This window comes from Oncorhynchus nerka, linkage group LG22, assembly GCF_034236695.1.
Source record: "Oncorhynchus nerka isolate Pitt River linkage group LG22, Oner_Uvic_2.0, whole genome shotgun sequence".
Lineage (NCBI taxonomy): Eukaryota > Metazoa > Chordata > Actinopteri > Salmoniformes > Salmonidae > Oncorhynchus > Oncorhynchus nerka.
Window position 1 is genome coordinate 42,941,586 of NC_088417.1, and position 27,427 is coordinate 42,969,012.

The window sequence follows — 27,427 nt, forward strand, 5'->3', positions numbered from 1 at the left end:
GAAGCATCTCTTTTGAACTTGCATTGGCATTACTACTCAGGTTATCAGACTGGTTGATATTGGGTCGGCTGCCTCTTTTCTCAATAGATTTTGCAAGTGTGATATTTGTAAATCCAGTGTTAGGAATTCTGTCTTGTGATTCATGGAGAGCTGTGGCTTTGGTTACATATCCCTTGGGGGTGGTGTAAAGTGAAGCTGTATCCACGACCTTCAAAGGTGCCGATGGGAACACTTTCTTCACTAATAGCTTTTCATTAGGCCCGGGTGCTCTGACCCCGCAGGCCTCTCTGTTGCTGACCTGGTCATACACAGACTGCTGATAGAAGGACAGGAGACTGTCCTCTTTTCCCAAAATGGTGTCCGCTGCGTTTTTGAAAGACAGGTTGTAGGTATTTTTCACCAGCCTCCTCACATCCCTCACCACATGTACTGGGGCCTTGGCTTTAAATATCTCCTGTGTCCCCATGTTCCCAGACTGTCCCACAAACTTGACTTCTCCACTGTCCCCCGTCTCTATCGCCTTCCCTGACACACCTTCAGGAATTAGTGGCTGCTGACTGACTTGACTGCCCCAGAGTGTATCAGTCCTCTGTAGCCCCTTAGGCAGGGGGTTCTGTTGTTTATGGACCCCTTGCCCCCTGTTGCATTCCTCTGGTGTGTTTTTCACCGGAGCCTGTTTGCCTCCAGATCTGCTTGAACCAGCACATGTGCTCTGCGTTTTGCCCTTTGCTGAGTCACAAGATAGTCTGTCCCCTGGGCTCCGGTTAGCGTACGGCAGAGCCCCATCCCTGGGGTTTTGCCTTTCTATTTCCTCACTTTCCAGAGTGGAGGCTATTTCAGCACTCTTAGTGCTGGTGCTCTGAAACTCAGACCCTCCAAAGCTGCTCACGAGTGAAACAGAGTTCTGTTTGTAAAGTGACTTTTGGTGTGTTTTAGCGCTCGCAACCTGATGGTATTGGATAGAGTGACTCTGTCTATGTGAATCAACAGAGCTCATATCAGTTGTGCTGATCTCTTTGGCTGCCAGAGGGCTCTGGTGACAGTTCTTACCGTTATTCTGGACCTCTAGAGGTGCGAAGGCTCCTTCGTTCACTTCAGTTTTGTTTTGTAGATTCAGCTCACACTGCATCTTCTTTGACAGGACACTCTTGATGATACAGGAGGCCATTTTGGTTTTTGTGGAGGTCTCGTCCAGGGACATCGACTTCTGGAGCCTCTGCTTTCGCTCGGCCTGAGCTGTCTTGTTCTCCGACTCCATCCCATGTGACTCCTGGTGGAAAGTTGCTGGGGTGCTGTGCTGACGCATGAACACGTCCCTGCGGTGGCTGGCTGTACTGGGTGTACATTGGGCTTCATTTGTCACCTCTCCCTTATCACTGTCTTGTGATTCCGCCGTGTTACGTCTCTTCAGTTGGATTTGCCTCTTGGGAACAGTTTTTGTTCCCCCTCTGTACACCTCACCCTGGTTTTCCATAGCCACATCAATGCATTCGAAGCTGCCAGTTTCTGAGCATGCTGTTGTGCTTTGGATGTTAGCTGAGACAACCGATGACTGCTGGAGGGAGATATTATCTTCTGACCAATCGCTGACTGGAGACGGCTGGGTCAAGGACCTACAGCTGGAGTTGTAGACATCCAAATAGTCTGCCTGGGGGCAGTAGTGTTTGCTGAAGGCCAGGTCTCTGTCTGCCTTATAGAACTTGGTGGACATGGTGGATGGCTCACCGCTGTGTTGTAGAACCCCTTGGAGCCGCCAGGTGCTTCTACAGCGTTTCTGAGGGAGCAGACTGAATCTCCAGGTGTCTTGATGGCTGTCCGTTGGCAAGCTCTGGGATCCGGGAGGTCTCTGCCGTTGGTGTTGCTGCCCGGTTGCGAGGGAACACTCTGAATAACAACACGCCAGGATTCCTGACTGCAGCTCGCCGACTGTGAGTGTCGAGATGCAGCTTGCAGGCGCTTTTCTATTCCTGGCTCTGAGTGACAGCTCAGTCTGCTCCTCTCTATTGCTGGCCCCCATGCAGTCCAGCCCCTCCCCCTCATCCTACTGACCACCGTCCGGGGGGGGGGGGCTGCTAAAGAGTTTACTTTCAGTACCACAGATACTGGGACCCTTTTCCTGCTTTCTACCATATGTTGTGGAATCCTCATTTGGCTTTCTGCCCAAGTGTTCTCGTCCCCTGTCCTGGTTGTATTGGTTTACTTTTGGTCTGATCAAAATAGTCTTGGAGGTGTATCTGGGTTGAGAGGCTCAGAGCCCCTCATTGGTGTCAGTATCAGGGAGGGCGCCAGCGACAGTGCCCCTTAAGGTATCCCATTTTTTGGATGCAGAAGTTTTATCTGATGTTTCACCTGACCCGTCTGTACTCTCTCCCTCCTCTGTCAGGTTGGTTATACAGGGCTCAGGCAGTAGAGCAGCATCACTAACTTGAGATAAAGGTGGTGTTAGCGGGGCTGAGACTAGAGGTTGGGGCTTAGGACACGGTTTTTCATTTGGTTCTTCCACCTCGCCAAAATCACTTAGTGAACATAGGGCAGCGCAGTAGGAACTAGTCGAATCACTGACGTCATCAGTTGGCGCCAATGTCCTTGTCCTCCTCCTCCTCGTCAATGATATCATATGGAGAGGTTATTCTGACATCTCTCTACTGCCACAGTGCTCTATTTTAAATGCGGTGTAGGATGCTGTCTTACTTTCTAAGTCACACTCTTAATAGTTCTTCAGGGTTCAAGGCTTGACTCAGTCAACGTAAATCAGAATTACAGAAAGAAAAAACATTATTATTAGAATTTTAAATGTTGATGGCTTTGAATGAGATGAAATTACATCCTAACATGCAACTACACAGTTTTTAATCAAGTTTTGTTTATGGGCAATTCAATGCTAACAGAGTGATGCTGAGACTAAGATTTTTTAAATGTATGTCAAACAAAAACCAATAATTGCAAAGTTAAACCATACAAGTGTATGCACAAGGACTACTTTTAACCATTTCTACATATATATATTTTTTACAAAAACACCTTTACTTGAAGAACAGTGCAAGAACAGTTGGTACAACAATTTTGTAAGTAGTTCTTGTGAATGTCAGTATATACAGTACCAGTCAAAAGTTTGGACACACCAACTCATTCAAGGGTTTTTCTTCATTTTTACTATTTTCTACATTGTAGTGAAGACATCACAACTATGAAATAACACATATGGAATCATGTAACAACTACAAAAGTGTTAAACAAATCAAATTCTATAAATTCAAAGTAGCCACCCGTTTCCTTGATGACAGCTTTGCACACTCTTGGCGTTCTCTCAATCAGCTTCATGAGGTAGTCACCTGGAATGCATTTAATTTAACAGTTGTGCCTTGTTAATTTGTGGAATTTCTTTCTTTCTTAATGCATTTGAGCCAATCAGTTGTGTTGTGACAAGGTTGGGGTGGTATACAGAAGAGAGCCCTATTTGGTAAAAGACCAAGTCAATATTATGGCAAGAACAGCTCAAATAAGTGAAGAGAAACGACAGTCATTCATTACTTTAACACATAAAGGTCAGTCAATGCGGAAAATTTCAAGAACTTTTAAAGTTTCTTCAAGTGCAGTTGCAAAAACCATAAAGCGCTATGATGAAACTGGCTCTCATGTGGACCGCCACAGGAACAGAAGACCCAGAGTTATCTCTGCTGCAGATGATAAGTTCATTAGAGTTACCAGCCTCAAATAAATGCTTCTCAGAGTTCAAGTAACAGACACATATCAACATCAGCTGTTCAGAGACGGCGTGAATCAGGTCTTCATGGTAAAATTGCTCCAAAGAAACCACTACTAAAGGACACCAATAAGAAGAAGAGACTTGCTTGGGCCAAGAAACACAAGCAATGGACTTTAGACTGGTGGAAATCTGTCCTTTGGTCTGATGAGTCCAAATTTGAGATGTTTGGTTCCAACCGCCGTCTCTTTGTGAGACGCAGAGTAGGTGAATGGATGATCTCTGCATATGTGGTTCCCACCGTGAAACATGGAGGAGGAGGTGTGATGGTGTGGGAATGCTTTGCTGGTGACACTGTCAGTGATTTATTTAGAATTCAAGGCACACTTAACAAGCATGGCTACCACAGCATTCTGTAGGGATACGCCATCCCATCTGGTTTGTGCTTAGTGGGACTATAATTTGTTTTTCAACAGGACAATGACCCAAAACACACCCCCAGGCTGCGTAAGGGCTATTTGACCTGCATCAAATGACCTGGCCTCCACAATCACCCGACCTCAACCTAATTGAGATGGTTTAGGATGAGTTGGACCGCAGAGTCAAGGACAGGCAGCAAACAAGTGCTTAGCATATGTGGGGACTCCTTCAAGACTTCTGGAAAAGCATTCCTCATGAAGGTGGTTGAGAGAATGCCAAAAGTGTGCAAAGCTGTCATCAAGGCAAAGGGTGGCTAGTTTGAAGAATCTCAAATATATTTGGATTTGTTTAACACTTTTTTGGTTACTACATGATTCCATGTGTTATTTCATAGTTTTGATGTCTTCCTTATTATTCTACAATGTAGAAAATAGTAAAAATAAAGAAAAACCTTTGAATGAGTAGGTGTGTCCAAACTTTTGACTGGAACTGTGGTTGTATGGTTTGTTTAACTTTGCAATCATTGGTTTTTGTTTGACATACATTTTAAATAGAAAAATCTGAGTCTCAGCATCACTCTATCACTGCCTAATTTCCCTTATCTTACTTTCCTAATCTATTTTTGTTTATCAAAATGTAAAAGTATCAAATAAAATGTATCTGGGTATTTTAATAGTAAATGTATATTATCTACATTATCTTTGAAACCTCTATCATGGTTGTGACATTTTGTGAAAATGCAGTTATTAGGTGAGAATCTGAAGGTATCTGATCTGACCTGTAGGAATTCTCCAGTTGAACGTGTGTTTGTAGAAGATGGTGCTTGTTGAAAGTGTCTGCAAAAGTGAGACCATCTGACACTTCCATTAAGACGTCTATGATCTACAGTTACCTTCATGTGAACTAGAAGGAGGCCCCCCTCATGTCATGTCAGCCTGAGCCCTCTGACCAGATCCTAAAGCCCAGCCTGGAGAAAACTCTTCACACATCAACCACCACTCCAGTCAAATCCTCCTCCAACAAAACCTGAAACAAAAGAACCATACGCCTTTAAATGTCAAGAGATCTCAAATGTTACAAAAATAGAAAGACACAAACAAATCACCAGGCCAACCAAAATAAATGGATGACTGTCTGACCTTCTTTTCTCTCCTCCTGAGGTTTGGCCTGGGGCTATGTGGTCCAGGCCCAGTGGGAGCTGAAACGACGGCGTGGCAGTTAGCTCTAGCAGCAGGTGCTGGTTGGGTTGTACTGGAGCTGAGCATACCACTGGAATCCACCTAGCATGGCCAGCGTACTCACAGTCACAGGGCTGGCTATAAATAGTCCCCGAAGCCCCATAACACTATCATCAGTGAGATAGGCCTGGGGTTCTGTGGGTGCGTTGCGCGGGGAAGTGCTGGGCCACTAAATGGCTCCTGTACATTGAATCTGTGTTATTTGACGGTAGGGATACTGTAGGTATAGGAGGAACCTATACGTTTCCTTAATAGGGTCGTTCCACAAAATGAGTTACTTTTGCATCTCTTTGATATTTTAAGTAGAACTTGTTCACCAATATTGAATTTGAAAAGGCTGTTATATTAAATGTACTTCCCATTTATACCTATCACATGGGGAGGGGGGTTCAGGTACTGAGTTGTAAATATAGAAAAAAGGAGTTGCCTGGTAATGTGTATGTATCTTTCAAATCTTGGAATGTTCTCAAACCATTACTGTCCATGATGTCGGCAAGGGTAGGGATTCCACATTTGGACCGGCATTGTATAAATAAGAATTTGTTCTTAACTGACTTGCCTAGTTAAATAAAGTTTAAATAAAATAAATAAATATGGCAACAGACAGACTTAAAGATGAAATCATTCATATTTTTTTTAATTTGGGGGATGCAAAATGCCGCCCCCCCAAAAATTGGATTTTTAATATGAATAAAGACTTGCCAAAGTGCCAAAATTCAGCATTTTGGTTTGTACCCCTGTCAACCCTGAGTCACTTCTGGGAAGTTTTTTTAACCCACTTAATCACTAAATTTGAAGTTTCACCATCATTGTAAAGCGCTAGTTATTTTGTTGCTTTGACAAAGTCATTTCTGAAGATTATTTATTTCTCTCCCTTGTTTTAATGTCACCCTGTTACATAAACTGCACTCTCATTTTAATATGATGAAAACTATTCCTTTTTAAATATATATTTTAAAAAAGAAACATTGAACATCTAATAGTCAAATCATAGAGTAATAGCAGGTGAGCTGGTTCTACTCTTTTTTCAATCTTCTGGTATTTTGTGGTGGAAAACTGAGTGGGTTGAGCAAAACACGTAGACCCTGTTACCCATAGATGGACAGGCTAGAAATGTTTTAGCAGTTCATTTTTTGGGGTGAAGCTTGCATTCAATTGCTACTCCTTGTTGCACACAACAAGCTTCCATTCTCCCTGTCATGAGGACATTTATGGCTGATTTAAGAAGAAATGGTCAACCCTGTTACTTTATTTGGCACTTAATAGGAACTTACCATAGTCATACTTTTTTAAATTTAACCTCTTGAGATGGGAATACCTATTTTTATGAAGTTGAACATGTGCTATTTATGACAGAATGTTAACATTTTGTGAAATCAACATTTTTTTTTTTTTACCAAGTTACACTTCTCAAAAGGCACTGAATTGTTGGACGACCTAGAACAAGTTACATTTCTCAAAGGACACCGGATTGGCGAAACAGCCCAGAACTTCGATTTTAAGTTGATGTAATAATGAATAAATATATACGTAAGGACACATAGTGGGCACATTATAGATATATTAACTTTGATAGCTATAGTATAAGTGTTTCTTTTTTTGCAAGTTTTGTCTTATTGACTGTTGTTGTAGCAGTGCTACTGTGGGATCATGAATCAGCAGTTGAGAAATCCCCCTGTGTTAAATGTGTCATGGTGCTGTGCCAAACGTCCCTGCTGGGCCATGCGCCTGATGGGACATGACCATACCAACCATACCAAGAAGACAGGGAATGGACATTTGGTCCAATTTACCATGGCAGCGCCAAATAGTTTGGTGGCATGGCATTCACAGCATTTCAATGAGCTATCTGGTATTGCTGTGTGTGCTAAAGCCCCACTCTGCTAGATGTCTGTGGTGTGCATAGCCCCAGTCCCTGCAGATCAGCTGGGATCAACTGTAACACTATGGTGTTAACTTATGTGTCTGGGGTGACTGAGGGGGTCTGTATGTGGGAATGGCCCTACAGTGATGGACAGGGTATGATTACTCCTGCATTCTTCACGCCTTATTAGTTTGCATGCTCTCTTGCACTCTTCTAAACAAATACACATTTGAACACATTTCATCAAATTATGCAGACCTGGTCCAATGGAAAATGCCTGATACATAACCCTACAGATCATAAATGGCTTTAACAGTCACATTCTGTTAAAGGTCCCCAAAGCACACAGATCACTGGGTCGCTCGTCTTTTCAGTTCGCTGCAGCTAGCGACTGGAGCGAGCTGCAGCAAACACTCAAACTGGACAGTTTTATCTCAATCTCTGCATTCAAAGAATCAATCATGGACACTCTTACTGACAGTTGGGGCTGCTTTGCGTGATGTATTGTTGTCTCTACCTTCTTGCCCTTTGTGCTGTTGTCTGTGCCCAATAATGTTTGTACCATATTTTGTGCTGTTGTCATGTTACTACCATGCTGTGTTGTCATGTGTTGCCGCCTTGCTATGTTGTTGTCTTTAGGTCTCTCTTGTCGTGATGTGTGTTTTGTCCTATATTTATATGTTTTTTAAATTTTTTAAAATAAGCCCAGCCCCCATCCCCGCAGGATGTATTTTTGCCTTTTGGTAGGCCGTCATTGTAAACAAGAATTTGTCCTTAATTGACTTGCCTAGTTGAATAAAGGTTAAATAAAATAAATATGGCAACAGACTGTGCAATCATGGAAAATATGTATGTTATTGTTGTAGAAATCCAAACAAATCCCCCCCCCCCACACACACACGCACATGAACATTTACTCAGGAATAACATGAAAGTATCTCTCTAAAAACGCAATAAAGTATGTCTAGGATGATGAAAATGGATCCATGGCAAACATCGATTAGTTCATGTGCCACCTGTTGGTCAAACAGAGAAATGGCATAAGAATCATAATGTGGAATCATAATGAATTATAATGCCATTGTCCTACATACATGGTCTGATTGCATTGCAACACTGATGCAGGTTTTGGTGTAATTCCTCTAGTTCACAAAAAATAGGATATAGATTATTATTATTGAAACATATTATAATAAATTTGTCCAGACATATAGGCCTACGACCTGTACCACCATCGTTCAATAGCTTAATGTATTTTCAAATAGGCCTGATCTCCCCAGAATATAAAACACGAAGTTCAAATCCTGTAACAATGTAGCCTACAAGTATGGATGCTACATAGAATATCCACCCCAATATTATTTTAGTTGAGGGCGCTATCTTTATATGCAGAGACCATTCCAGTTTTTCTCCATACTAAAAGGGAGAGCGGCGTGTGGTTAGTTGTCTGACCGAGTTCCATTGAGAGCGAGGATCACATCACAGGGGGCGAATGAAGAGGGGCGTAAATAAAAACAAACATAATTCAACCACAATATCCCGGTCTTTAGGTGTGGGTTCTTGACGATTAAACTAAGAGTTGGTTATTTTGCTGATATTTTCCTGTTGGGAAACTGTCGGCTAAGGATTTCATCTCAGATTGCGGCTGGTCTGAAACAAAGGGGTCGGGGACTCCGGGTGTGTTGCAGTGTTCAGTGGTAAAAGCAGGTTGAAAGGTAATGTTTTAATAGATATTAGCCTAAAAATCCAGCATATAACTAGTTTTGCACGTTGTGGACTAACCTTTCCAACAGTTTCCGTTGTACAGTCATGTTGCGTTGAACAATTCTCAGAAATATCCGATTGGTAGTTCATAACTTTCTAGCGGTTAGGTGAATTGCCACGCGTGGTAAATTAAGCCAAGTAACAATTTATGTGAACGAAGCCGACAATTTACATGTGTCTGAACATTAGCATACCTTTTGCAATACCGATTGTGAGTGAGGTGCTTGCTTTTTAGATTGGCTAATGTTGTAGGGTAGCCTACATATTCATTTAATTACCCAAGTGTAATAAATCCGCTAGAGCATCTGGTGGTTTCTTAACTCGATGACTGCACACGTCCAACATACTACTATGACAGTTTGAGTGCATTATTTTTGCTGCAAAATCCAAATGGTTTGGGTACCACTGAAATAACGCATTAACTCATACAACAATTCAAGTTAAACGTGTCAGTTTTCCTACATTTGCCATGATGAATGAGATGATACCAGTGATGTAGAATCGTTTGGACAGGGATCTAATCAGTTTCTGGACACTGCTTGATGTTTTCCTCAGGGTGGACCGTGGGCACGACTCACTACTGGCAAGATGGAACGGGAGGGGCAGTGGTGGAAGAGCCAGCTCGCTGCAGACATCCACCAGTCTTTACGAATAAAGGTGAACGTCTCATTCTTATTCTTTGATGGTTCTTGAAATCTTTTTCTTCCGCAGCAAACATGGTGCTTAGTTGAATTACACAAATACCATAACAACAACAAAAACAATTTCCAGTAGTGAGCTCATCTATTCCTTGCTGTCTTCGATGCTAAAGTGTGAAATGTCACCTCCCCCTGTAACGATTGAGGTGGTTATCCCTGTCTGATTATCAGAACCTCTTCCACAGCATGGGACACATTTTATGTTAATGGTACACATAGATGCACTTATCTAACTCATTGTGTTATTCTATTTTGTAGATCAGGATTTCCACCATCCATCAGGGATTGACACTTAATCTGTGAACAATGATAAACTCCAAAACGTCTTGAAATAGAGATTATATTGAACGGTCATCCTAAATGGTAATTTGTCAAATTGACAATGGTTATTTTGAGCAAATGCTGGGCATATGAGCTGATGCCTCCAGCTAAACTAAGAGGAGATCTGTGTTGTGTTCGGATGGGTGGAAGAGGTTTGTTCTAGGCAAACGTTGGGTTGTTGTTTGTCTGTGTTGACTGGATTAGGGAGCACAGAGGACCTGACTACTCCACTCTGCTGCTTTTTGACTGTAACACCAGTGTGTTACACTTAAGCAATAAGGCCCGAGGGGGTGTGGTATATGGCCAATATACCACTGCGAAGAGCTGTTCTTATGCATGATGCAACACGGCGTGCCTGGATACAGCCCTGGTTTATTGGCCTTGTACCACAAACCCCTGAGGTGCCTTATTGCTATTATAAACTGGTTACCAACGCAATTAGAGCAGTAAAAATAAATGTTTTGTCATATCCGTGGAATACACTTGGGAAATTGTGTTTCCATAGCTAGGGCTGACTGTGAGGACTTTTGTGAAGAGCAGAATCAACAACCTCAGCATAATTAAAGCAGCTTCTTTGTGAGAAGGTGTAACCTCACAGTTAGCCAATGTTATGTAAATGCCAGCTGAAAAGTACCAGTGGCCTTGCCTTGGCCCCAACTTAGAGCAGGCCCGCCGGAGCTATGGCTCAGTGAGACACGGGTGCCGGCCCGTGTAGTTCCTCAGTGGAAATGTGCCAACATGGCTCGCTCTGGCTGTTTGTGGCTGTTTATAGCCCGGCTGTATATCATGCCCACTTCCTGTAGGAACTGCTAAGTGGAAGCTCTTTGTCTGTATGTGGAGCATTTGCTTTTATCCTGATTCCAGTACTGCTCTCTTGCCAAAGACTCAGCATTATTATACTGAACAAAAATATAAACGCAACATGCAAAGTGTTGGTTCCATGTTTCATGAGTTGAAATAAAAGATCCCAGAAAGCCTTGTTCTGGGGACAATAAAAGGCCACAACACAATGCCACAGATGTCTCAAGTTTTGAAGGAGTGTGGAGTGTCCACCAGAGCTGTTGCCAGAGAATTGAATGTTAATTTCTCCACTATAAGCTGCCTCCAACGTCGTGTTAGAGAATTTGTCAGTATATCCGAGCAGCCTCACAACCAGCGACCAACACGTTTAACCTTGCCAGTCCAGGACCCTCAACATTCAGCTTCTTCACCTGTGGGATTGTCTGAGTCCAGCCATCCTGACAGCTGATGAAACTGAGTAGTATTTCTGTCTGCAATAAAGCACTTTTTGGGGGAAAACTCAGTTTGATTGGCTGGGCCTGGCTCCCAAGTGGGTGGGCCTATGCCTGGCTGCACCCTTGCTCAGTCATGTGAAATCCATAGATTAGGGCCAAATTGATTTATTTCAATTTACTGGTTTCCTTATGTGAAGTGTAACTCAGTAAAATGGTTGAAATAGCTGCATGTTGTTTTTTTTAATTTTTGTTCAGTACACATATGAAGTCTCTCTCGTCCTGCCTGTTATCCAATAGCTAAACACATTGACCTAAAACAGCGACAGATAATGGGGCTGAAGTGATGTATGACTTTATGCTGACATTCCTTGTTCATCGTGACGGAATGCAATCTCCAGAGCTTTGATGTTGACACACCACCCTAGTTTGAAAAAATCTACATGCTGGCCAGATCTGATTTTATCACCAGCTATTCAGAAATAGAATATGACAGGCGAAACCTCACATATAGCATTTTCTTCACTGAATAAATACTTCAGCAAATGGATGAATAAGCGCCAAAACCAGGTGATTTTACCACAGGGACAGTGTAAAGTAACCCATTACAACTGCTCTTGTTACTGAAATTGACTAGTTTTTCCGAGTACTTGTACGTTTTTGAGGAATTTTGAAAGTCAGTAATTTTACTTGAGTAAAATTGTATATAAATAACAGTACTTCTTCTTGAGTAGGATATCTCAGTACTCTTTCAACCCTTTTTTTAAATTGCTTTGAATGTTTAAACCCTGTCAAACTGCAGCAACCTTGTACTTGTTCATATGAGTTATATTTTAAAACTAAACTAATTGGGGGGGGTCCTTTACACGTACAAAGAGACAAGAACTGCGATTGAACAATAGAACTAACAGGTCTGAGCTTGCTTTACGCAGGCTTGCATCTTGTAGGCCTTTGCATCTGGAATTGAAAAGTTACTCACACAGTATGTCATCACTATGGTGTTGATTAATTAATTCCAGTCATCAAGTCCAGTCTAGTTTAGGATTGAAAAGTCCTAGGTAGCCTAGCCACCCAACGTTTGAATATAAACCAAATTTCGTCACATTCATGTTTTCTATTAGCACAAATAAATGAGCCTGTTTTAGGCTATAATTACAGTACATAGCTTAGGCTATAAATGCATGATGTTACTGCTTCGGTTTCCCCTGGCCAGAGGGGATCAGATTACATAGGCTTCACTAGGCTACCTGCAGCTGTGGTTTGTTATCAGTACCCTACAGTTGATCAGACTGAAGCACAGATTAATTGAGCACGAGTTGACAAATCATGAGGAAAATTTATAAAATTGAATGTGCACAAGACATCGCTCTACTGCTGTATATGTACAATTATAAACTGGGTGGTTTGAGCACTGAATGCTGATTGGCTGACAGTCGTGTTATATCAGGCCATATATCACGGGTATGACAAACATTTATTTTTACTGCTCTAATTACATTGGAAACCAGTTTATAATAGCAATAAGACACCTTGGGGGTTTGTGGTTTATGGCCAATATACCACGGCTAAGGGCTGTATCCAGGCACTCCTCGTTGTGTTTTGCGTAAGAACAGCCCATAGCCGTAGTATATTGGCCATATACCACACCCCCCCGGGCTTTATTGCTAAGGTATATCAGTCACCAGTGACTTCATCAGCTGCCTGTTGCTAGCTCACTTCGCTGACAAACACAGGGATCACATTTTTGCTAGCTATCTGATGTTGTGCACTGATAAACAGTGTGTAGCTTCAGTTTGTAACTTATTTACGATAGTTTGACAGCTTGCTGATGAAGTTGTAGACATGTTCCCAGCAGTCAGTCTGTTCTTCATCATGTTTCCAAAGCACGGATCGCTACATTCTAACGTTGGTCGGCTAAAAGCAAAGTGCAGCAGAAGACTCGATAGGAGCACAGAATTTTTCCGACTTAATGACGATGACATACAGAGTGCTTATTTATATCCGTGGCAAATCATTTTAAAGATGCACATTTCCTACTAACGTAACAGCATTGTTGCGTAAAGTATTTGTCAAGTTTTTACGTTTCCCTTTATTAAGATGTCCGAGGCCTGTTGGTGGTAGTTCTATGATAACTGCACTGTGATTTACGTTTTGTGGAAGAAAAAACAACAGTTTTTTCGGTTAGGGGAATTTTTTCTAAAAGTTAATGTCCCAATTTTGTAAAAACGTTCATACCTGTAGTCTAAACAATTGTGCTTTGTCCCTTTTTTTTCAATACTTTTGTGTCTATTTTTTATTAAACCAAATTAAGTGCTGGGGCAGAAGCCAGTTCAACACACGTTTGCTGGCGGCCCTGCTGTGCTGATCTCTGCAACATGGACAGACGGAAATCGCCACACGATTCTACAAATTAAAAAACGTATATGTATGATCTTTTGAGACAGAAACTTTACATTATTAGATATTACGACATATGGGTAGGACATTTAAATACTCGTTCCACCCCTGCACAAGGGCGTGGTGTTTTATGAGAGCTTGATGCACAAACCATTCTTTCCCACTGACTGTTGCTATGGAGGCCTTTACCTCTGTCGTCTACTCACCGAAGGATGTCCAATGTATTAATAGCACTTCTCTGCAAGAAGACAGTTTTTTTCTGCTGGGTTGTACACTACATGACTAAAAGTATGTGGATACCCGCTCTTCGAACATCTCATGCCAAAATCATGGGCATTAATATGGAGTTGGTCCCCCCTTTGCTGTTATAACAGCCTCCACTCTTCTGGGAAGGCTTTCCACTAGATGTTTGAACATTGCTGCAGGGACTTGCATTCAGCCACAAGGCAATTCCTCCTCCACCAAACTTTTCAGTTGGCACTATGCATACGGGCAGGTAGCGTTCTCCTGGCATCCGCCAAACCCAGAGAACTTGGTTCCACTGCTCCAGAGTCCAATGGCAGCAAGCTTTACACCACTCCAGCAGATGCTTAGCATTGCGCATGGTGAGCTTAGGCTTGTGTGTGTGGCTGCTTGGCCATGGAAACCAATTTCATTTAAAAAAAATGAGCTACAGCACTTGGCAGTCCTGTTCTGTGAGCTTATGTGGCCTACCACCTTGCGGCGGATCCGTTGTTGCTCCTAGACTTTTCCACTTCACAATAACAGCATTTACAGTTGACCAGGGCAGAAATTTGACAAACTGACTCTGGGGTAGTGGGTGCTAAGATTCTGATGGGTTTAATAACATCATCATACTTGCACAAAATTATTGTTGAATTGTGGAAGGGAATTTATTAATGAATTGTAAATTCAAAATCACTCATGTTATTGTTCCACTTGTGAACTGCATTATTGTGAAAATGCAATAAGCAGAGCGGCAACAAACGAAGCAACACAAATTAAGCAACACAAAAGTACACAAAAGTAACCGCTTCAAATTAGTGGATTCGACTATTTCAGCCACACCTGTTGCTGACAGGTGTATAAAAAACGAGCACACAGCCGTGCAATCTCCATAGACAAATATTGTCAGTAGAATGGCCTTACTGAAGAGCTCAGTGACTTTCAATGTGGCACTGTCATGGGATGCCACCTTTCCAACAAGTCAGTTTGTCAAATGTCTGCCCTGCTAGAGCTGTCCCGGTCAACTGTAAGTGATATTATTGTGAAGTGGAAAATGGCTCAGCTGCGAAGCGGTAGGCCACACAAGCTCACAGAATGGGAGTGCTGAAGTGCATAGTACGTAAAATGTCTGTCCTCGGTTGCAACACTACCGAGTTCCAAACTTCCCCTGGAAGCAACGTCAGAACAAGAACTGTTTGTCGGGAGCTTCATGAAATGGGATTCCATTGCCGAGCATCCGCACAGAAGCCTAAGATATACATGCGCAATGCCAAGCGTCAGCTGGAGTGGTGTAAGGCTCGCCGCCGTTGGAATCTGGAGCAGTGGAAACGCGTTCTCTAGAGTGATAAACCATCTGGCAGTCCGACGGACAAATCTGGGTTTGGCGGATGCCAGAAGAACGCTACCTGCCCCAATGCCAACGGTAAAGTTTGGTGAAGGAGGAATAATGGTCGGGGGCTGTTTTTCATGGTTTGGACTAGGCCCATTAGTTCCAGTGAAGGGAAATCTTAATGCTACTGCATACAATGACATACTAGACGATTCTGTGCTTCCATATATGTAGCAACAGTTTGGGGAAGACCCTTTCCTGTTTCAGCTTGACAATGCCCCCGTGCACAAAGCGAGGTCCATACAGAAATGGTTTGTCAAGATCGGTGTGGAAGAACTTGACTGGCCTGCACAGAGCCCTGACCTCAACCCCATTGAACACCTTTGGGAGGAATTGGAACGCAGACTGCGAGCCAGGCCTAATCGCCCAACATCAGTGCCCGACCTCACTAATGCTCTTGTGGTTGAATGGAAGCAAGTCCCCACAGCAATGTTCCAACATCTAGTGGAAATCCTTCCCAGAAGAGTGGAGGCTGTTATAGCAGCAAAGGGGGGACCATCTCCATATTAATGCCAATGATTTTAGAATGAGATATTCGACGAGCATGTGTCCACATGCCTTTGGTCATGTAGTGTATTTCACAGAGTTTATTGAGCAATATTTTAGGCCCATGGTCAAGAATGGACTGCAGTTTCTTGGCTGTGATTGACATTTGAAAGTGGACTCTTTGCACATGCTCTCATATGCCTCCTGACACGGTGCTGTATTTTGTCTGTATACGCAATTCAACTCTGCAGTTTGCAATATCCTTACTCCCTCTCATCCTGTCTCCTCTCGTTTACCTGCTTTCCTCAGGAGCTGAAGTTGCCCACCTACAAGTCCCACTCTCCTCAGATAGGGATGCGGCGTTACTTTGCCGACCTGCTGGCTGTCCTCAGTAACCGCTACCAGCTGTGCCCAGCGGCTCGCCACCTGGCCGTCTACCTCCTGGATTTGTTCATGGACCACTACGACGTGGCAGTCCGCCAGCTCTACATCATTGCCCTCTCCTGCCTCCTCCTAGCCAGTAAGTCAGCTACTGAACTGCTAACAATAGATCTGGTAAAGATGGAACAGCAGTAGGAGTATCTGTGGTACGCATCAAATTATAGTGACAAGTTTCAGATACTTCAGTTATAATGTCCTTCCTTTTTTGAGTAGATTTTGGTTGTTTATCCCACTCTTTTACAGAAAGTTATATTTAAATGTTTTCCACTACATTTTCCACTACAGATGTTTTTTGTTTTTTTAAATATTTTTTTTATGTGGAAAGGAAAGCAGGGAGAGTGAGCAGCACTACAGCCTATAGTGGGCTTTAAGTGGCTGTAGCTGCGTGGTTTGTCTGAGACATGTTTGGTGACAGCTGTGTGTTTAAGAGGCCATTTTTTTTAAAACGGCATTGAAGAAAATATTTACTAAATAATCTAAAGTAAAAAGTAACACAATAATGAGGCTATATACAGGAGTTACCAGTACCAAGTCAATGTGTGGGGGTACAGGTTAGTCGAGGTAATTTGTACATGTAGGTAGGGGTAAAGTGACAATGGATAGGTAATATACAGCGAGTAGCTGTCCAACAGTCTAATGGCTTGGGGGTAGAAGCTGTTAAGGAGCCTTTTGGGCATAGACTTGGTGCTCCGGTTACCTCTTGAAGTGGGGTAGCAGAGTGAACACTGACTTGGGTGAATGAAGTCTTTGACAATTTTTGTGGCCTTCCTCAGACACCGCCTAGTATATAGGTCCTGGTTAGTAGGAAGCTTGGCCCCAGTGATGTACTGGGCTGTACGCACTACCCTCTGTAGCGCCTTATGGTCGGATGCCGAGCAGTTGCCATACCAGGTGGTGATGCAACCGGTCAGGATGCTCTCAATGGTGCAGCTGTAGAACTTTTTGAGGATCTGGGGACCCATGCCAAATCTTTTCAGTCTCCTGAGGGGGAATAGGTGTTGTTGTGCCCTCTTCACGACTTTCTTGGTGTGTTTGGACCATGATAGTTTGTTGGTGATGTGGACACCAAGGAACTTGAAATTCTCGACACGCCGAACAGCCCCGTCGATGTCAATGGGGGCTGTTTGGCCCTCCTTTTCCTGTAGTCCACGATCATCTCCTTTGTCTTGTTCATGTTGAGGGAGAGGCTGTTGTCCTGGCACCACACTGCCAGGTCTCTGACCTCCCTATAGGCTGTCTCATCGTTTTTGGTGGTCAGGCCTGCCACCGTTGTCATCAGCGAACTTAATGATGGTGTTGGAGGCGTGCTTGGGAGTGAACAGGGAGTACAGGAGGGAACTAAGCACGCATCCCTGACGGGTCCCCGTGTTAAGCATCAGATTGGCAGATGTGTTGTTGCCTAACCTTACCCCCTGGGGGCAGCCCGTCGGGAAGACCAGGATCCACTTGCAGAGGGAGGTGTTGAGTCCCAGGGTCCTTAGCTTAGTGATTAGCTTTGTGGAGACTTCTAGAGAATAGATGGAGATGTAGACTTTATGACTGTCTATATCGGGGAATAATTGCCGTTGCAGTGAAACAACATTTTTGTTGACCAAGTAATTATTATTATTTATGTTTTTTTTATGTTGGGGGTGGTAGAGGTACATCTTATTTTTTTTAAGTTTATAAAATATGTACCCACTCATTCATGCTGCCACTCAAAAGAAGAAGAAAAAACTGCAAGAAGTGCATACAGAGTTGAAGTCATAATACATTCAGTATAAACAAGAAAAGAAAGAAAACATGAGTGGGCTTCTACCCCCAACCTCCTCCTTCTTCCACTCCCCCAACCCCACCCAGCCAACATTTTTCAATCCAACCCCCGGAAACCATGTTTCCCACCCCACCTAGCAACTAGGTTTGCAGTCACTCCCCAGACCAGCCACCCCCTCCCGGCGACCAGAGAGAACCCTCCCCATACCACCCCTTCCCTGTGGTCCTGAAAGCAAAGAAAGTAAAAAATATTCAAATAGGCAGTGGGGGAAAAAGTACCCAATTGTCATACTTATAAAGATACTTTAATAGAAAATGTAAAAGTGAAAGTCACCCAGTAAAATGCAACTTGGGTAAAAGTCTAAAAGTATTTGGTTTTAAATATCAAGTATCAAAAGTAAAATAATAAATCATTTCAAAGTGCTTATATTAAGGAAACCAGACAGCACAATGTTTTTGTTTATTTATGGATAGCCAGGGGCACACTACAACACTCAGACATAATTTACAAATGAAGCATTTGTGTTTAATGAGTCCGCCAGATCAGAGGGAGTAGGGATGACCAGGGATGTTCTCTTGATAAGCATTCAATATATAAAGAGTACTTTTGAGTTTCGGGGAAAATGTATGGAGGTACATTATTTCCTTTAGGAATGTAGTGAAGTAAAAAGTGTCAAAACCCCCAGAAAACTATTTAAGTATCATTAATTAAGTGCTTTACACCACTGAAAATAGGTACAGTGGCAAGAAAAAGTATGTGAACCCTTTGGAATTACCTGGATTTCTGCATAAATTGGTCATATAATTTGATCTGATCTTCGTCTAAGTCACAACAATAGACACACACTGTCTGCTTAAACTAATAACACACAAACAATTATACATTTTCGTGTCTTTATTGAACACACCATTTACACATAAATAATTACGTGTTGACCCTCCTTTGGCTGCAATAAACTCAATCAAATGTTTTCTGTAGTTGAGAATCAGACCTGCACAACGGTCAGGAGGAATTTTGGACCATTCATCTTTACAAAATTGTTTCATTTCAGCAATATTCTTAAGCTGTCTGGTGTGAACCGCTCTCGGGGTCATGCCACAGCATTTTAAATCGGGTTGAGGTCAGGACTCTGACTGGGCCACTCCAGAAGGTGTATTTTCTTCTGTTGAAGCCATTCTGTTGGCTTTACTTCTGTGTTTTGCATCATTGTCCTGTTGCATCACCCATCTTCTGTTGAGCTTCAATTGGTGCACAGATATCCCAACATTCTCCTGCAAAATGTCTTGATAAACTTGGGAATTCATTTTTCTGTCGATGATAGCAAGCTGTCCAGGCCCTGAGGCAGCGAAGCAGCCCCAAACCATGATGCTCCCTCTACCATAATTTACAGTTGGGATGAGATTTTGATGTTGGTGTGATGTGCCTTTTTTTCTCCACAAACAGTGCTGTGTGTTCCTTCCAAACAACTCAACTGTAGTTTCATCTGTCCACAGAATATTTTGCCAGAAGCTCTGTGGAACAACCAGGTGCTTTATTGCAAACTTCAGACGTGCAGCAATGTTTCTTTTGGATTGCAGTGGCTTCTTCCGTGGTGTCCTCCCATGAACACTTGTTTAGTGTTTTGCATATCATAGACTCGTCAACAGAGATGTTAGCATGTTCCAGAGATTTCTGTAAGGCTTTAGCTGACACTAGGATTCTTCTTAACCTCATTGATTCTGCTCTGTTCTCTTAGTCATTTTTGCAGGACGCCCACTCCTAGGGAGAATAGCAACAGTTATGAAATTTCTCAATTTCTCCACAACCCCTTTGCAGCTTAATGCAAGTCAACAATTCTTAATCTTAGGTCTTCTGAGATATTTTTTGTTCGAGGCATGGTTCACATTAGGCAATGCTTCTTGTGAATAGCAAACAAATTTATTTTAATTTTTATAGGGCACAGGTCAGCTGACTCCTTGACTCCAATGAGCTTTTTCATTAGCCTAGGGGCTCACATACTTTTTCCAACCTACACTGGAAATGTTTAAATGATGTATTCAATATAGACAAGAAAAATACAATAATTTGTGTGTTATTAGTTTAAGCACACTGTGTTCATCTATTGTTGTGACTAAGATGGTCAGATCAAATTTTCTGACTAATTTATGCAGAAATCCAGGTAATTTCAAAAGGTTCACATACGTTTTCTTGCCACTATGTATGTGTTGGGCTTTATAAATGGTTTATTTTTATGTGTTAGGCTTTAGCTGAGGTTATTGCCATCTAAAAGCTCAGACACACCGGTACGATTGTCAAACGTTTGACTGCCAAGAGTCAATCTCTTTTGTGTTCACAGCAGCTAGCTAAGGACACTGTTAATTCGGCAGCTAACACAGGTAGCTGTTTCTTGGAAACTAGCTAATCCATTGTGATTTAATTATAATGTCAATACTAGTGGTTAACTAGTTGGATGAATAATTTAGTGTCGTGTGCATTGTCTGTGCACTTCGCTAGATACCATCCTGTAGCCTACATTGCATTTGAAACGTGACCGCTCATCCATAAATTTGACTGGTGCAGGGTGAGATTCCCAAAGGCTGGAGCGTAGACCTTCTTTGCTCCAGTAGTGCTCAGTTCACGAGCTCAGAGCATGCCCGGCCCAACATGCATTTGTAGTCTACTTGTGTGCCCCTTGCTTTAGCTACTGTCATGGAGTTAGCTAAATATTGCCATTAAGAAACTGATCAAACACACAGGTGCAAAATCAAGGTGACCAACAAGGATGAGAAGCCAGAGAGGGAGTGCGCTGATGTAATGTCCACAACTAAATAATCATTGTGGAATCTGAAAAGACTCGAAAGCATGATGGTGTACTTACTACGCCCACTTACTGAAAGGAAGGAATGAGGTGGGTAGCTAATTGTGTCATTGTAGCAAAGTATTTATAAACAAAAAAAGCTGATATTTTTAGGAATCCTTCATTTTTGTTCTATTATCTAGGCCTGGCATATTCCAACTTTCAAGGAGCTTTCCGTTTTGATTGGGTTATTAAGGGTGTTTACCTCCACTGTACTCACATCCTACAATACCATTGTCTATTCTACTATGCCCAGAAATCTGCTCCTTTAATTCTCTGTTCCCAATGCACTAGACAACCAGTTCTTTAGCCGTACCCATATCCTACTCATCCTCTGTTCCTCTGGTGATGTAGAGGTTAACCCAGGCCCTGTAGACCCCAGTACCACACCTATTCCCCAGGCGCTATCATTTGTTGACTTCTGTAACCATAAAAGCCTTGGTTTCATGCATGTTAACATCAGAAGCCTCCTCCCTAAGTTTGTTTTATTCACTGCTTTAGTACACTCTGCCAACCATACTGTCCTAGCCGTGTCTGAATCCTGGCTTAGGAAGACCACCAAAAATTCGGAAATTTCCATCCCCAACTACAAACGTTTCCGCCAAGATAGAACTGCCAAAGGGGTGGAGTCACAATCTTCTGCAGATATAGTCTGCTGAGTTCTGTCATGCTATCCAGGTCTGTGCCCAAACAGTTCAAGCTTCTACTTTTATAAATTCCACCATTCCAGAAATAAATCTCTCACTGTTGCCGCTTGTTATAGACCCCCCCCTCAGGCCCCAGCTGTGCCATGGACTCCATATGTCAATTGATTGCCCCCCATTTATCTTCAGAGTTCGCACTGTTAGATGACCTAAACTGCGATATGCTTAACACCCCGGACATCCTACAATCTAATCTAGATGCCATCAATCTCATACAAATTATCAAGGAACCTACCAGGTACAACCATAGATCCGTAAATACGGGCACCCTCATAGATATCATCTTGACAAACCTGCCCTCTAAATACACCTCTGCTGTCTTCAACCAGGATCTCAGCGATCACTGCCTCATTGCCTGCATCCGTAATGGGTCCGCTGTCAAAAGACCACCCCTCATCACTGGCAAACGCTCCCTAAAACACTTCAGCGAGCAGGCCTTTCTAATCGACCTGGCCCGGGTAATCCTGGAAGGATATTGACCTCATCCCGTCAGTAGAAGATGCCTGGTTATTCTTTAAAAGTGCTTTCCTCACCATCTTAAATAAGCATGCCCCATTCAAAAAATGTAGAACTAAGAACAGATATACAGTTGAAGTCGGAAGTTTACATACACCTTAAGTCAAATACATTTAAATTCAGTTTTTCCACAATTCCTGACATTTAATCCTAGTACAAATTCCCTGTTTTAGGTCAGTTAGGATCACCTCTTTATTTTAAGAATGTGAAATGTCAGAATATTAGTGGAGAGTGATTTATTTCAGCTTTTATTTATTTCATCTCATTCCCAATGGGTCAGAAGTTTAAATCCACTCAATTAGTATTTGGTAGCATTGCCTTTTAAATTGTTTAACTTGGGTCAAACGTTTCGGGTAGCCTTCTACAAGCTTCCAACAATAAGTTGGGTGAATTTTGGCCCATTCCTCCTGACAGAGCTGGTGTAACTGAGTCAGGTTTGTAGGCCTCCTTGCTCACACGCTTTTTCAGTTCTGCCCACAAATCTTCTATATGATTTAGGTCGGGGCTTTGTGATTGCCACTCCAATATCTTGACTTTGTTGTCCTTAAGCCATTTTGCCACAACTTTGGAAGTCTGCTTGGGATCATTGTCCATTTGGAAGACCCATTTGAGACCAAGCTTTAACTGATGTCTTGAGATGTTGCTTCAATATATCACCTTATTTTTCCTATCTCATGATGCCATCTATTTTGTGAAGTGCACCAGTCCCTCCTGCGTCAAAGCACCCCCACAACATGATTCTGCCACCCCGTGCTTCACGGTTGGGATGGTGTTCTTTGGCTTGCAAGCCTCCCCCTTTTTCCTCCAAACAGAACAATGGTCATTATGGCCAAACAGTTCTATTTTGGTTTCATCAGACCAGAGGAAATTTCTAAAAAATAAATAAATAAAAAACTATCTTTGTCCTCATGTGCAGTTGCAAACCGTAGTCTGGCTTTTTTATGGCGGTTTTGGAGCAGTGGCTTCTTCCTTGCTGAGCGGCTTTTCAGGTTATGTCGATATGGGACCCGTTTTACTGTGGATACTTTTAGATACTTTTGTACCTGTATACTCCAGCATCTTCAAAACGTCCTTTGCTGCTGTTCTGGGATTGATTTGCACTTTCATCTCTAGGAGACAGAACGCGTCTCCTTTCTGAGCGGTATGACGGCTGCGTGGTCCCATGGTGTTTATACTTGCATACTATTGTTTGTACAGATGAACATGGTACCTTCAGGTGTTTGGAAATTGCTCACAAGGATGATCAAGACTTGTGGAGGTCTGTAAAAATTCATTTTGATTTTCCCATGATGTCAAGATAAGAGGCACTGAGTTTGAAGGTAGGCCTTGAAATACATCCACATGTACACCCCCAATTGACTCAAATGATGTCAATAAGCCTATTAGAAGCTTCTAAAGCCATGACATAATTTTCTGGAATTTTCCAAGCTGTTTAAAGGCACAGTCAACTTAATGTATGTAAACTTCTGACCCACTGGAATTGTGATACAGTGAATTATAAGTGAAATAATCTGTCTGTAAACAATTGTTGGGAAACTGACTTGTCATGCACAAAGTAGATGCCTAAACCGACTTGCCAAAACTATAGTTTGTTAAAACCTCTCTAGGGTACGTGGGACGGTAGCGTCCCACCTGACCAATATCCAGGGAAATTGCAGAGCGCCAAATTCAGAAACAGAAATACTGATTATAAAAATTCAGAAAACATACAAGTGTTATACATAGGTTTAAAGATGAACTTCTTGTGAATCCAACCACGGTGTCAGATTTCAGAACGTTTGTTCGATAAAGTCTGTCTTTATATCCAAAAACCTGTTTTGTTCGCACGTTTTCTTCAGTAATACACAGGCTCTAACGCAGTCACAGCAGGCAGACAAAATCCAAATTGTATCTGTAAAGTTCATAGAAACATGTCAAAGGATGTTTATATTCAATCCTCAGGTTGTTTTTAGTCTAAATAATCAATAATATTTCAACCGGACAATAACGTTGTCAACATAAAAGGTAAATAAGAAAGGCGCACTCTCGGGATTGGACATGAAAAAGCTCTGTGACACTTTAGGATACAGTCATTCAGACTGATCTTACTCCTTAATTTCACCAGAGGTGAAAATAGTGCCCCCTACCCTAGAGAAGTTTTAACAAGAAATTTGTGGAGTGGTGTAAAAACTAGTTTTAATGACTCCAACCTAAATGTATGTAAACTTCCGACTTCACTCCAGACTTGACTGACCTTGACCAGTACAAAAACATCCTGTGGCGTACTGCATTAGCATCGAATAGTCTCCACGATATGCAACTTTTCAGGGAAGTTAGGAACCAATATACACAGTCAGTTAGGAAAGCAAAGGCTAGCTTTTTCAAACAGAGATTTGCATCCTGTAGCACAATTTCCAAAAGGTTTTGGAGCACCTCCTCCCAGCTGCCCACTGCACTGAGGCTAAGAAACACTGTCGCCACCAATAAATATACGATAATCGATATTTTCAATAAGCATTTTTCTACGGCTGGCCATGCTTTCCACCTGGCTACCCCTAACCCAGCCAACAACTCTGCACCCCCTGAAGCAACTTGCCTAAGCCCCCCGCTTCTCCTTCACCCAAATCCAGATAGCTGATGTTCTGAAAGAGCTGCAAGATCTGGACCCTCTCTTTCTAAAAATTATCCGCCGCAATTATTGCAACCCCTATTACTATCCTGTTCAACCTTGCTTTCGTATCGTCTGAGATCCCCAAAGATTGGAAAGTTGCCGCTGTCATCCCCCTCTTCAAAGGGGGAGAAACTCTAGACCCAAACTGTTATAGACCTATATCCATCCTGCCCTGCCTTTTCTAAAGTCTTCGAAAGCCAAGTTAAGAAACAGATCACCGACCATTTCGAATCCCACCGTACCTTCTCCGCTATGCAATCTGGTTTCCGAGCTGGTCATGGGTGCACCTCAGCCACGTTCAAGGTCCTAAACGATATCATAACCACCATCGATTAACTCTGTCAATCACCGCATTCTTATCGGCAGACTCGATAGCCTTGGTTTCTCAAATGACTGGCTCGCCTGGTTCACCAACTACTTCTCAGATAGTTCAGTGTGTCAAATTGGAGGGCCTCTTGTCCGGATCTCTGGCAGTCTCTATGGGGGTGCCACAGAGTTCAATTCTCGGGCCGACTCTTTTCTCTGTATTTTTCAATGATGTCGCTTTTGCTGCTTGTGATTCTCTGATCCACCTCTATGCAGACGACACCATTCTGTATTCTTCTTGCCCTTCCTTCGACACTGTGTTAACAAACCTCCAGGGGAGCTTCAATGCCATACAACACTCCTTCCGTGGCCTCCATCTGCTCTTAAATGCTAGTAAAACTAAATGCATGCTCTTCAACCGATTACTGCCCGCACCCTCCCACCTGTCTAGCATCACTACTCTGCACGGTTCTGACTCACAATATGTGGACAACTACAAATACCTAGGTGTCTGGATAGACTGTAAACTCTCCTTCCAGACTCACATTAAGCACCTCCAATCCAGAATTAAATCTCGGATCTGCTTCCTATTTCGCAAACAAAGCCTCCTTCACTCATGCTGCCAAACATACCCTCGTAAAACGGACTATCCTGCTGATCCTTGACTTCGGTGATGTAATTTACAAAATAGCCTCCAGCACTCTACTCAGTAAATCACAGTGACATCCAGTTTTTCACCAATGCCCCATATACTACCCACAACTGCGATCTGTATGCTCTCGTTGGCTGGCCCTCACTTCATATTCGTTGCTAAACCCACTGGCTCCAGGTCATCTATAAGTCTTTGTTAGGTTAAGCCCCACCTTATCTCAGCTCACTGGTCACCATAGCAACACCCACCCATAGCACGTGCTCCAGCAGGTATATTTCACTGGTCGTCCCCAAAGCCAGCTCCTTCTTTGGCCTCCTTTCCTTCCAGTTCTCTGCTGCCAATGACTGGAACGAACTGCAAAAATCACTGAAGCTGGAGACTCATATCTCCCTCTCTAACTATAAGCGTCAGCTGTCAGAGCAGCTTACCGATCACTGCACCTATACACAGCCCATCTGTAAATAGCCCATCCAACTACCTCATCCCTATATTGTTATTTATTTTTGCTCTTTTGCACCACAGTGTCTCTACTTGCACATCATCATCTGCACATTTATCACTCCAGTGCTAATGCTAAATTGTATTCTTTTCACCTCTATGGCCTATTTATTGCCTTACCTCTCTAATCTTACTACATTTGCACACACTGTATATATACTTTTCTATTGTGTTATTGACTATATGTTTGTTTATCCCATGTGTAACTCTGTGTTGTTTTTATACTTTATTTTGGCCAGGTCGCAGTTCTAAATGAGATTGTTCTCAACTGGCCTACTTGGTTAAATAAAGGTGAAAATAAATTAAAAGTTTAGCATCCCCGGTGGCTCTGCAAGCGCGGAGAAGATATTCTCCGCTGCTGGCCTGCCCCCCAGACACCATCACATGAGCCTGAATTAATTTCTAAAAATGAATTCAAAGGCACTGTAGACTGAGTTTAATAAGGCATTTTTCGTTAATCACAGTCTATATACACAATTTATAGACTAATGATTGAATACAACAAAATGTTGTTTAAATGCTGAGCGCTTAATGTCCCTGACTTCCTACCAGCCTAGTGTGTCACACTCGCGAATGCTTCACAATGTATTTCTTTGTAGGCTATAGCCTTGAAATAATATAGCCTAAATAATTCATTTCCGTTCCTTCTTAGGCTCCTGACCTATTTAGAGTGTTTATATGCTGTTTAATGTGACGTGTTTGAAATGATGAGCGCTTCTTACCTTCACCTTCTCATGTTTTATTAAAATACTTTTCATTCATATCATATGGTTTGGTTTCAATACTTAAAAACCAAATGGTAGGTCCAGGTAGTCACAAAAATAGATGGTTGTTTGTTAAATTGTGATTTTAATGAATGGAGCGTCAATATTTTTTTCCTGTGAGTGCTGAGCGGTTGAAAAGGACGTGGAGCCCCGGCCCTACCACTCGATGAGCAGGATTTCCGACCGCTCAACTGCCCACATAATCTTACTGGGATATTATTCCGTCTAATGAGATCGGATTTAATTGATTTAAGCGTTCTGTTAAAGTTTGTGCCAATGGTTTTTTTCTAAGGGAGGAAATATATCTATCTACTCCAAAGTATTTAAAATGGGAACAATTGGTATTTCATAAGTAGAGATGGAGTTCTCACTCAGGGTCTTGAAGCAGTAGGGCTGATTTGGTTAGATTCATTTTATAACTTGAGATGTCGTTGAATTTTTCTATGATCATCAATGTGTTTTAGATATAGTAAAATATCGTCTGCATGTAATGATCTCTTCCCCCAAATTAACCTTTGTGAATGGCTCTGTTAATCAGTTCGTGCAACCGTGCACTTAATTGATTCCAA

General features: G+C 42.4%; 1 protein-coding gene across 2 annotated transcripts in view; it reads left to right on the forward strand.

Moving 5' to 3' along the window:
- The first annotated feature begins 8,668 nt into the window (after window positions 1-8,668).
- Window positions 8,669-27,427, forward strand: part of ccnjl (cyclin J-like) — a 33,532-nt gene continuing 14,773 nt past the window's right edge. The window contains exons 1-3 of one of the 2 annotated variants that reach the window (XM_029626977.2): window positions 8,669-8,940; window positions 9,545-9,646; window positions 16,048-16,258. In XM_029626977.2, coding sequence (XP_029482837.1) covers window positions 9,578-9,646; window positions 16,048-16,258 — 280 coding nt within the window. In that variant the 5' untranslated portion in view covers window positions 8,669-8,940; window positions 9,545-9,577. Of the gene's footprint in view, window positions 8,941-9,544; window positions 9,647-16,047; window positions 16,259-27,427 lie in introns of those variants that run through there. The other variant, XM_065007174.1, reaches the window with a different exon arrangement.